The following is a 10,530-nucleotide window of genomic DNA, read 5'->3' on the forward strand; positions in this document are numbered from 1 at the left end:
CCTTCATCTCAAGATGTACGTCATGTTTTAAAGATTTATACTTCTAGCATACGCACTATAATTGTTCATATTATGTGTCTGTTCTGTGTCCTCTGCTGGTCTTCCACTGCTCATAACGTGCTTTCTCTATTTCTTTAACCCCCTCCCTTTCCTTTTTTCCACCATTTCCCCTCTCCGTCTCTCTTTTCCACATCTCCAACACACACCATCACATTTTATTTATTTTTTTATAGGAGGAAGGTGAACTGCAGGTTTGTGAAGCTTCTCTGGAATTGTGTTTTGAATGTGCCGTTTGTCCCTGTCTTTGTGTGTTGTGTTACCAGGAGCATATGCTGCCCTTTTGCACTGTAATACCACTTCATTAGATATGCACAAACCACATAACATAACATAACTGCCCGTGCCCCCATGAACCCTCTTAGTACAGTAGTGAAGGGGAAGTTGGTGCGAAGCCCTGCAGCACTATGATCGAAAAGTAAACAAGTTGTGAATTGACATTCTCTCAGTTAGTCTAGTGCTGCAAGGCTACAGCAGCTTCACTCCCTAATAAGGTGTAGCATACAACCCCCCTCCCTCCCCTATTGTCATACCCACATGAATGCATGATGGTTTATATTTACATAACTTCCCCTTTTTTAAACTGTAGAGATAACCGGGCTTGCATTTATCAAGCTTTCTCTTGGAGCCTACAGCTCAGTTTCTTTGGGAGCTAAAAACTGTACGAGTGGCTACAGAACACGCAAAATTGATCGGCATCCCTTTATTTCTACTCTGAGATACTTGATGAACACCAGCCCTTGAAGTCAGAAAGACTGTTTGTTTTATTTGTGCCCTGGATGTTTGACGAGGCCCTGGTGACGCTGTGTGTTATCGTTTCATCTGTGCAGAGAAGGGGACTGGTGGCTTGCGCGCTCCCTGACCACTGGAGAGAGCGGTTACATCCCCAGCAATTATGTGGCTCCATCCGACTCCATCCAGGCAGAAGAGTAAACCCCCTTTTTTTTTTTCTTTCTCTGTCCCATGTTTTCTGCCTTCTCATCAAGCGCATGAAAGAATGTACTTCAAATGTTGGATTCTTTAACAGTTTTCATATTTATTTATCTCAATGTGAATTTGAAAGTAGCACTCAGACGCTCATTTGCTTTCTTGTCATTTTCAAATAAGAATATCGATAGAACTCTCTAGAATATGAAGCTACAGAGAGCAGTAAGTTAGCCTAGCTTAGCATCGAGACTGTCGAAATCTTAAGAGTGGCATCAATTTTTGGCAAGAAATCAAATGAGCACATTTTCCTGTTGTTCCTTTAAATGTCTGTTGTGTATGTATGTATAACTGTCCTCTACTCCTGGAGGACATGCACTTCTAATCTTTACATGCTAACCTGCTTAGCAAACACAACTAACCCCTCTGTAACACCTCCATTTCTCACTTTTGCCTCCTGCCCCTGCAGTCATCTCAGACTGACTATAGAGTCCAGGTAAGCAGCTGTTGCATGAGTAAGCAATTGCATCTGGAATGCAGAGTCAAAATTTCCCTGAACTTGTCTGAAACCACGAGCCACGACTCACTCTCGCTTCGTCATTCCTTCTCCTCTGCCCACATACATCTTCCTCCCCTCACCAACCTGCTCCCGTGTGTGTTCCGTGTTTTTCTCTCTCGACTTCACCAGGTGGTACTTTGGCAAAATCACTCGCCGCGACTCTGAGAGGCTGCTGCTAAGTTTAGAGAACAGGAGAGGGACTTTCTTGGTGCGAGAGAGTGAGACAACCAAAGGCAAGTGTGCATCTTAAATCCCAGTCTGATTTCCAATTTCTTATCACCCACCCCTCGTTTTCAGGATGCCCCTTCGCCCTTACAATAGAGCCACAAGTGGTACTGGTCTAAATTTCCCCCTGTGGCACAATCTTCAAGGCCCTGGGAAGATGTTGGTGAGGCCTCAGTCAGATGCCGACGTCTTTGCAGTTAGCAAATGTTCCCCATACCACATCTTTCCAAACCAGCTCATGCCAACGCCTGAAAGGTGTATGTGTGCTATTGGGGTAGCAATTGTTTTCTGCTTATTATGAAGAATATGATCATGCTACATTGAAATGACAGAGGGTTCTTTTTGTCATGGCTCAGTTTGAAGTATGCTTGTAAAAAAGAAACCTCCGTTTGGAGGAGCATGTAGCCGTAAAATCCCAACAAGTACATGGGAAACCCAACCTACCAAGATATGGACACGCAAAATCGGAGGTTGGACTGAGTTTTTTTTTTGGGGGGGGGGGGGCACAGCATGTGGACCAAATGTTTTCCTAACACAGGTATCAAATACAGGTAGTATTGAAAGTTTGTCCCACATAATTTCCATTGTCTTGAGATATAAAATCCGTTTTTCTGATTGTAATTCTGATTTTCAGAAGTATGATAGAGTTATTGTACTAAAACTGGTACATATCATACGTAACATGTGGCAGCTAATTTCAATCAATACCCACCCATCCTAATTAAACAGTAGAACCACGGTAAAGGGGCTAATATTGTTGTGATATTTAGCATTCTCTAAAGACACACAGGCCACAGTAGTGCCAGTTTAACACAGACTGCCAGGGAAGTTGATGTACTTATTCAGTCTATGGTATTGATCTACAATCCTATCCACCATTTTGCCCTGGTAATGTGTGAAAGCGTACTTGCCGCAACTTTATTTTTACACCATTGATTTCCAGTCATTTTTTCACATGCGGTCGTGTTTTTGAAGGCTTCTCCGTCTGCTCTTTTTTTCTTTTTTTTCTTTTATGAACTTGTAAAATGTTCAGATCTCAACACGAAGCTCGGTTTAAATTCTTTGACATGTCCCACTAAAATGTACCCAGAAGAAGAGAACAAATTCTCTTGCAGTCAGACATGATACCCTGCTGTTCGCTGTGCGTCCCGCTGTGCTGTGTCAGTCATGAGGCAGTGTGGGCACAGAAAGGGAGACGAATCAGGCAGATGGGAAAAGGTTGGATGTGACGCCTGTGGGACTCGGTCTGGAGATAGTTCTAATAGGCAGCTGCTGCTGTTGCGACTGCTGCAGCAACACAGTCCCTACGGGTTCAGCCGGCACTGTGTGTACGTGTGTGTGACTTGTGTACTAAATGTACATTACAGGATTCCTGTTGTTTCCTGTTATTGGACATGTGTATGTAAGCTCTGCACAGAATGAGGAAGGGGACAAGGTGAGGCGGGTTGGAGGCAAAGTGAATAGATGAGTGAGCAGGAGCAGCGGAGAGGTGCTGGGTGGGTGTGCTCGACAGAATTAGGTCAGCGTGGAGCTGAGGGTAAGGACTGTACAACCCACAGGCCAAATCACCCAGTTCAAACATTCAGAGAAGGGAGGCATCGCCCTGGGCCGCGCTGTGATTCACACTGGTTTTTCACCGGACTGACGCTGCCCCCGAGTGGCAGCATGAGCACATTGTATCCCAAAAAATGAGAGTCTAGTTTCCCTTTTTTATGTGTTTTATCACCCATTTAATTTGATTTGATCACCAAACAAATGATTCTTCGATAAATGGGTGGGGCAACAGCGCCCCCTAAAGGGCAGCCCCTGCAGATGGTTTTACCTAGACATATAGGAATTTTGTATATGTATATATGTGCATCATACCTAGACCTACAAAAAGTCTCCTGTCATCCTGACCTAAATCCAACAGCAGGTCCGCCATTTTGAATTGAGTGCTTAGTTTTGGCCATATGCTTGTGTATGCAAAACACTTTGATGCAGAATATTAGAATTAAATGTTTTGCTGCACATTGTCTCAGATATAATCATATCTGCTTCTCCTCTTTCCAGGTGCCTACTGTCTGTCTGTTCTGGACTATGACAACACCAAAGGGCTGAACGTGAAGCACTACAAGATCAGGAAGCTGGACAGCGGAGGCTTCTACATCACATCGCGCACGCAGTTCAGCAACCTGCAGCAGCTTGTCAACCACTATCGCAGTAAGTGCTCCTATTTGCTTTACATGTTCAATTTAAAAGAGTATGACAACATGCTGCCTCACATGTTAGTCACTCAGAAGATTATTCTGTGATGAGGAAGGAGGCCTGACCACATCCTCTGTCTTCTCCTGTGTCCTCCAGAGCATGCTGACGGGCTGTGTCACAGTCTATCAGACATTTGTCCTGTGCTGAAGCCTCAGACTCAGGGCTTAGCAAAGGATGCCTGGGAGATCCCGAGAGAGTCTCTCCGTCTCGACCTCAAGCTCGGACAGGGCTGCTTCGGAGAGGTCTGGATGGGTAAGCCACGCTTTGATCTCTACTTTGAAGAAACCCGGCGCGTCCAATCCCCCAAAACAATGAGAACAGAAGGTGCTCCCTGAAAACAGCTGTCTCAAGTGCATAGAGAAGTCAAATTCTTCCATATTCTTCAATATCTTTACCTAAGTAGACCTCCTTGTGTCTTTAATGAATTTATTATCACTGTAGCTCATAAATTCATGAGGGAAATCATGCAATAAATACTATTATGAGTATGTTTATCAAAAGGCCTGTAACAGGATGTCTTCACATAAATGATGCAGGCAGTAGTAACAATCGTTATGTTAGATCTAGTCTCCCCCCCACAGCATCATTTTACCTCGGGTATCTCTTCGTCAACATCACTCATCGTGTTCCAAATTTGACTCTAATAAACTAATATTAGTCACCTACTTAGGATGTAGCTACAATATTTTCCGTTCCAATTAAACTATGAAGGTTGTTTCTATTGGTACATCCTTGATTTGGAGCGTTAGAAGCAAGACATCTCAAGCGTTTACTCACACGACTGACTCGTTCTGCAATCTTTCATCAGGAACATGGAACGGTACGACACGTGTGGCGATAAAGACTCTGAAGCCCGGCACGATGTCGCCCGAGGCCTTCCTCCAGGAGGCTCAGGTCATGAAGAAACTGAGACACGAAAAGCTGGTTCAGCTCTACGCCGTGGTGTCGGAGGAACCGATCTACATCGTCACGGAGTACATGGGACAAGGTCAGCACGGTTGACTAACACACTTTTACATAGGAACCTTTGTGCAGTAAAAACTTGGGGAAACAAATTATATTCTTGTGCTTTTTTGAAGAATTGTAAGCTCATCAAAATGGTATTGAGCAAATGTACCTTGTGAAGAGAGGCTAGCATGTGAAATGCTGAGAACCTGCATGACTGTAAATCAGAATCAATGACACATTTGCTGCCTGCAAAAAGAAATATTCTGCCATACAAATACATAAAAAATACATATATTTCATCAGGATATCAACACAAATCAGTGTCACACTAACCTGCAGTATGTGTCCCTGCTGACAGGTAGCTTACTGGATTTCCTGAAAGGTGACATGGGTAAGATGCTCCGCCTCCCCCAGCTGGTGGACATGGCATCACAGGTCAGCACAAATAATCTGCTGCTGCATCAGTCTAATCCACTCAGAACTGAATCACAGGTGTTTTCCTTCAGTGTGGACAATCACAAAGCTTTTGTCTCTGCTCAGATTGCTTCGGGGATGGCTTATGTGGAGAGGATGAACTATGTGCACAGAGACCTCAGAGCTGCTAACATCCTGGTGGGAGATAACCTGGTTTGCAAAGTGGCTGATTTCGGTCTGGCTCGCCTCATTGAGGATAATGAATATACTGCCCGGCAAGGTGAGACCACAGGAGGGCGTTGTTGGCTCTTGGCTTCACCGTGTTGCAGCTTCTTAGTGTAGCAAAGTGGCTCATGACATGTTTAGCTTGTGAAAATGAAGTCGTATCTATTTGTGACATCAAAGATTATCGTGTGTTTGCATAGTTAGTATGATGAAACTACTTACGTCCCACTTTTGTTTATAATGTGTTGGACTCCAGGAAACAGTGTGATTCATGCAGCCGATGTGCTCCTGTTCCAGTCTGTGATCTAATTTTAACTTGCTGATAAACCTCGTCCTCTTGTAGGAGCCAAATTTCCCATTAAGTGGACGGCACCTGAGGCCGCTCTGTACGGCCGCTTCACCATTAAATCTGACGTCTGGTCATTCGGAGTGCTGCTGACTGAACTGGCTACCAAAGGCCGAGTACCCTATCCAGGCAAGGATCATTATCTCCTACAAACCAGTGTATTTTATACTGAGCATGTGATGTTTATATTACCTAACTCAGGCACTGACGTCATGTTCCACCAGTCCAACAGCATAAAGATTTACAACAGGGAGTATTTTATTAGCTCATGATTCAAACTCTCATTATGTTTCTGTGTCGTCGTGCCTCCAGGTATGGTGAACCGGGAGGTGTTAGACCAGGTGGAGCGTGGCTACAGGATGCCGTGCCCGGCAGAGTGCCCCGAATCGCTGCATGACCTCATGCTGACCTGCTGGAGGAAAGAGCCCGAGGAGAGGCCCACCTTCGAGTACCTGCAGGGCTTCCTGGAGGATTACTTCACCTCCACGGAGCCTCAGTACCAGCCGGGAGAGAACCTGTAACTGGGCTGAACGTGGAAATGTGCATGCGTCATGCATGTGCAAAACTGAGCATGTGCATCTACTTCCGAGTGCATCGACGAATGAATGAGTGTGTGTGTGTGTTTGTGTGTGTGAGAGTGTGAGAGTGTGTATGTACAATTTGACGGGGCAGGAAGCCGACGGCATTCTGGGTACAATCAATAGCTCTCTGACATCGAGGAGTGTCGGTGGGACATCAGACCAATCAGCGACGTTCAGTTTCTTCTTCTGTCCAAAGTCATGCTCTGAGGAAAAAGACTTAACTGTGGTATGATCTTGAGTTAACATGTTGTTTGTCAGTCAAATCAACACCTGTTACAGCCGAGCAGGTTTTTCTACCTTCCTTGTGTTGCTCAGCTGCCCTGCTTATATACATTCCTCTGTGCATTCTTCCCGTGTTAATTAGCCAGACTCGTCGCGTAGCGCATACAAAACTAGATTTTGACATTTAATGACTGCACGTAGGGGTCGGACAACTCCCCAGAATGAATGTTGTATGCAATTATTGTCCTGCTGAAAGCACCATGTCTATTTTTACAACATTTTCCTGAGATGTGCTTAGAGTCCGTCTTCCATTTTGCCACCTGAGAAGCATTTATTCGGGACATTCAATAATTTTCCAGGATGTTTTTTGGTCTCGAAAGAGTTGTCATTAGACCTGGATCAACTGGAATGTATTCAGGTGAACCATTATATGTTATGCTTTCCCCTGTGCAACATCAAGGCTCGTTTTTTTTCAGCTGCTGTGACGTTTTGTAGGAGACTTGCACCCCCTTGATCCCCACCAGAGCGGTGTAGTCTCGCTCGCCAGTCGGACGAATCGGTTTATCGCTGTGATCAACAAAACAGCTCGACACAAAGAAGAGAAGAGGCAGAGTCCGTCTCTCTATTTTCTAATCGTGACTTTTCACAAAAAAGCAAAATGGCTACTGATCACCAACGGTCGTCTCAGGATGGAGAGGACTGAAAATTCTGCTGCGAGGATTTTTGTGCCAATGAAAATCTCTTTTGTACTCTCTTCTACTGTGTAAAAGTGTATTTTACTACTCTGAACTTTTTCTTACAATGAAGTCTGAGTTGTGTAAACAGAGATTCTGCCGTTCTTCTTCCGAACGGATTATCCACTGTTTTTGAAATCCCGCACCTGTGTACAGTACCGACCGGCTCACCAGCGTGATGTCAAATTAAAAAAAAAAAGAAAGTAAATCAGGTGAATCTTCTTTCATGTGTCCCTTTTCAGTTCTGACCTTCATTTAATATGTGAAGATTTTCCGCTTTTAATTAGCTTCAGCATTTCCCCTATTAGTGCATCTTGAAGCACGACCTTTTTACACTGGAGATGTTTTGCTTGATGACTGAGCAACAGTGATACTGTGCCGGTCATGCCCTCCTCCGGCCTGTAGGGGGCAGACCAGAAAAAAGCCTTCCCACAAAAACAGCATGTATAGCAAATAAATTGGAGTCTTCAACCTTAATTGTAAATATCCTTAATGCTAATATTTTTTTTGTGTGTGTACATATATATATCATCTTTATAATTTATTCCTTTTAAAATAACCCAATTGTTTATTTTTTGCTTTCAGTATCACTGTTCAAACGTTAATGTTTATGGTACTTTTTATGGGTTGAATAACATCTGACAATAATGATATAAATATATATATTCTATAAAAACACTTTTACATTACAAGTATTTTTTTTTTGTGCATGTAATTCTGTGAAAACTTATCTCGGTTGTACATTTTCGATATGACGGACAGATCTGGGAAGGAGAACTTCAAATCCCCTTCTTCCGGTGAGAACCGGTTCTGTCTCTCCAGATGCTGATCATCTACCAGCGTCACTCCTTCCCATAATACAATCAAAACCACAAATGTTTACATCGTGATAATCTTCAAATCATTTTGGTGCTGCTTCAGAGGCTGGTAAATGAGCAGGAAATCATTCTCTTTTTAATATTTCTGTTTTGTTTTTTTTTCTCACTACACCTGATTCCAACATGGTGTGTGTGGGTGTGTGTGTGTGTGTGTGTGCTGCCATCACCTGTACTTCCACAGTCGCTCTATGGTTTTCATAAAGCAACTCCTGATTATGATTAGATAACTCCAAACAGAAGACGATGTCCCAGGAATGGAAGGACTTTCATATCCGTGTAGTGTCTACTGTGTCCCGTGGACATGGGGTTATGCCACGCTGAATGACCTGCATGGGTGCGTTGTGGTCGTCTGGTGTCACCCACCTCTCTTCCTGACCTGTCTCACTGAACGCTTATGAGCAAAAAAAAAAAAAAAAAAAGAACGTGCACGAGAAAGGTCGCATTGTTTGCAGCCTTGCCTACAAGCCAAGGACGTTTCCTGTGGGGTTCTGTGGGTCTTTCCTTCCGGCTATGCAGATATTTTTTTTAATCTGTGATATTCCTACATATACTCTTTTCTACTGTATTCATTGGGAACTTCCAGATAAATCGCTCTTTGTTAAAATCCTACTGAATATTTGTTCAAATCTGAAAGTATGTTTGAATAAAAATTTGTATATTGCCAGCTGTATCTTGTTTATCATCTGTACGAGTTCTGTTTCTAATCATCACTGAGTCAATAAGGCTGTGATTAAAGGTCGTAGGCAGTAACGGTAACCTGACTTGACAGATGGGCTGTAACATGTGGTCATGGGGTTCTGCTAATCAGGCTGCCTGCGAGGTAACAATGACTTTGATTATCAGTCTGTTGGCTCGGCGGCTCAGGGATGTTTAGCAGCTACAGTATCATGAATATCAGGAGCTCCACAATCACCTCATGAGTGGTGATCGCAGCACGACCACATCCGAGTAGTAACACTATAATACTGAAGTAGTAGGGCTAAAATACCACCAAGGTCAAAGGTTACTCATGTGTTAACAGAGATACAAACAAACACATATTAGTACTTGTAAAAATACCTCTTAGCTGATCCTCATCCATCATGTGGAGAGTATTTGATTGTGTTCACAGCTCAAGAACATTTTTATCTTATATTACTAAATCAAATGTAACATTGTATGATTACATACTTGGCAATCCAAAAAAAAGTACAGAAGCAAAATGTACCAAAAATATAAATAAAAGTACTTATTATTGAGGGCTGTGTCAGCAATATATTACTATTACTGCTGCATTAACATGTCAACAGCTTTTTAATGTAATCTAGTCAACGTGGAGCTGATTTCAGCTACTTTGAAAACTTTAGAGGAGTTTAATCTGTTTTATTTGTCGAGCTGTAAATTAGCATGAAATATAAATACCAAGTAAAGTACAAGTGTTTCCCAACTGTAGCAGTAACAGCTCAACAAAAACCTACTTGAATCTGTTTTATCATGAGTCACTTACTGATTTTTCCTCATTTTATTATTTTCTTATAAGCATACAATGGATACATTGTCGTTGAATCTTCATGCGCTCTGTATATGCAATTGTTTTTATTCATTAACTCTAACCAGGCCTGAACTTTTGGAGCTGCATTCAAAAGAAGTTGATTTTTGCGACTAACATTTATCTTCTATTTATCAATTAATTATTTTTCTGTAAAATGTCAGAAAACAGGGTTGCAGCTTTGAAATATCTTATTTTCAACTACCAATAATCAACAGAAGTACAGTTAATCCTCACTCATGTTGCTGGAACGAAGTAAACACAGAATATGTGTCAGTTTTACTTAAGAATTCAGCAGAAGGGAGTTTTTTTTGCGGTTCATGTCATCATCAGGAAGTTATACGTGTGTGTGAGCGTCAGGAAACGTCTGTCACAACCAGCCGTTACTGCTAGAAAGTGTTAGACTACTGTAGCTGTGTAGCCGACTGTGTGAACAGTTCCCCCTTTGTTTGTGAGCAACATTTGCATAAAAGATTATTCACTTGTTTTTTAAATAACCCATCTTAAGTAAATGTCAAACAGATTGTTATAACAGAAGCTCCTTATAGTGAGAAATTGGTCATGTTGTAATAAACACTACGTAGTTTGGGGGAAGAAATTTTAATCAGAAGAGAAATATCTTCATTGATTAAATAAACAAGC

General features: G+C 42.5%; 1 protein-coding gene across 4 annotated transcripts in view; it reads left to right on the top strand.

Moving 5' to 3' along the window:
- Positions 1-9,030, top strand: part of src (v-src avian sarcoma (Schmidt-Ruppin A-2) viral oncogene homolog) — a 30,349-nt gene extending 21,319 nt beyond the window's left edge. The window contains exons 4-14 of one of the 4 annotated variants that reach the window (XM_037104893.1): positions 234-251; positions 888-986; positions 1,451-1,477; positions 1,670-1,773; positions 3,818-3,967; positions 4,109-4,264; positions 4,821-5,000; positions 5,319-5,395; positions 5,501-5,654; positions 5,943-6,074; positions 6,258-9,030. In XM_037104893.1, coding sequence (XP_036960788.1) covers positions 234-251; positions 888-986; positions 1,451-1,477; positions 1,670-1,773; positions 3,818-3,967; positions 4,109-4,264; positions 4,821-5,000; positions 5,319-5,395; positions 5,501-5,654; positions 5,943-6,074; positions 6,258-6,466 — 1,306 coding nt within the window. In that variant the 3' untranslated portion in view covers positions 6,467-9,030. The remainder of the gene's footprint in view (positions 1-233; positions 252-887; positions 987-1,450; positions 1,478-1,669; positions 1,774-3,817; positions 3,968-4,108; positions 4,265-4,820; positions 5,001-5,318; positions 5,396-5,500; positions 5,655-5,942; positions 6,075-6,257) is intronic. The other 3 variants (XM_037104896.1, XM_037104895.1, XM_037104897.1) reach the window with 3 other exon arrangements.
- The last annotated feature ends 1,500 nt before the right edge of the window (positions 9,031-10,530 follow it).

The sequence above is a fragment of the Acanthopagrus latus genome, chromosome 7, assembly GCF_904848185.1.
Source record: "Acanthopagrus latus isolate v.2019 chromosome 7, fAcaLat1.1, whole genome shotgun sequence".
Lineage (NCBI taxonomy): Eukaryota > Metazoa > Chordata > Actinopteri > Spariformes > Sparidae > Acanthopagrus > Acanthopagrus latus.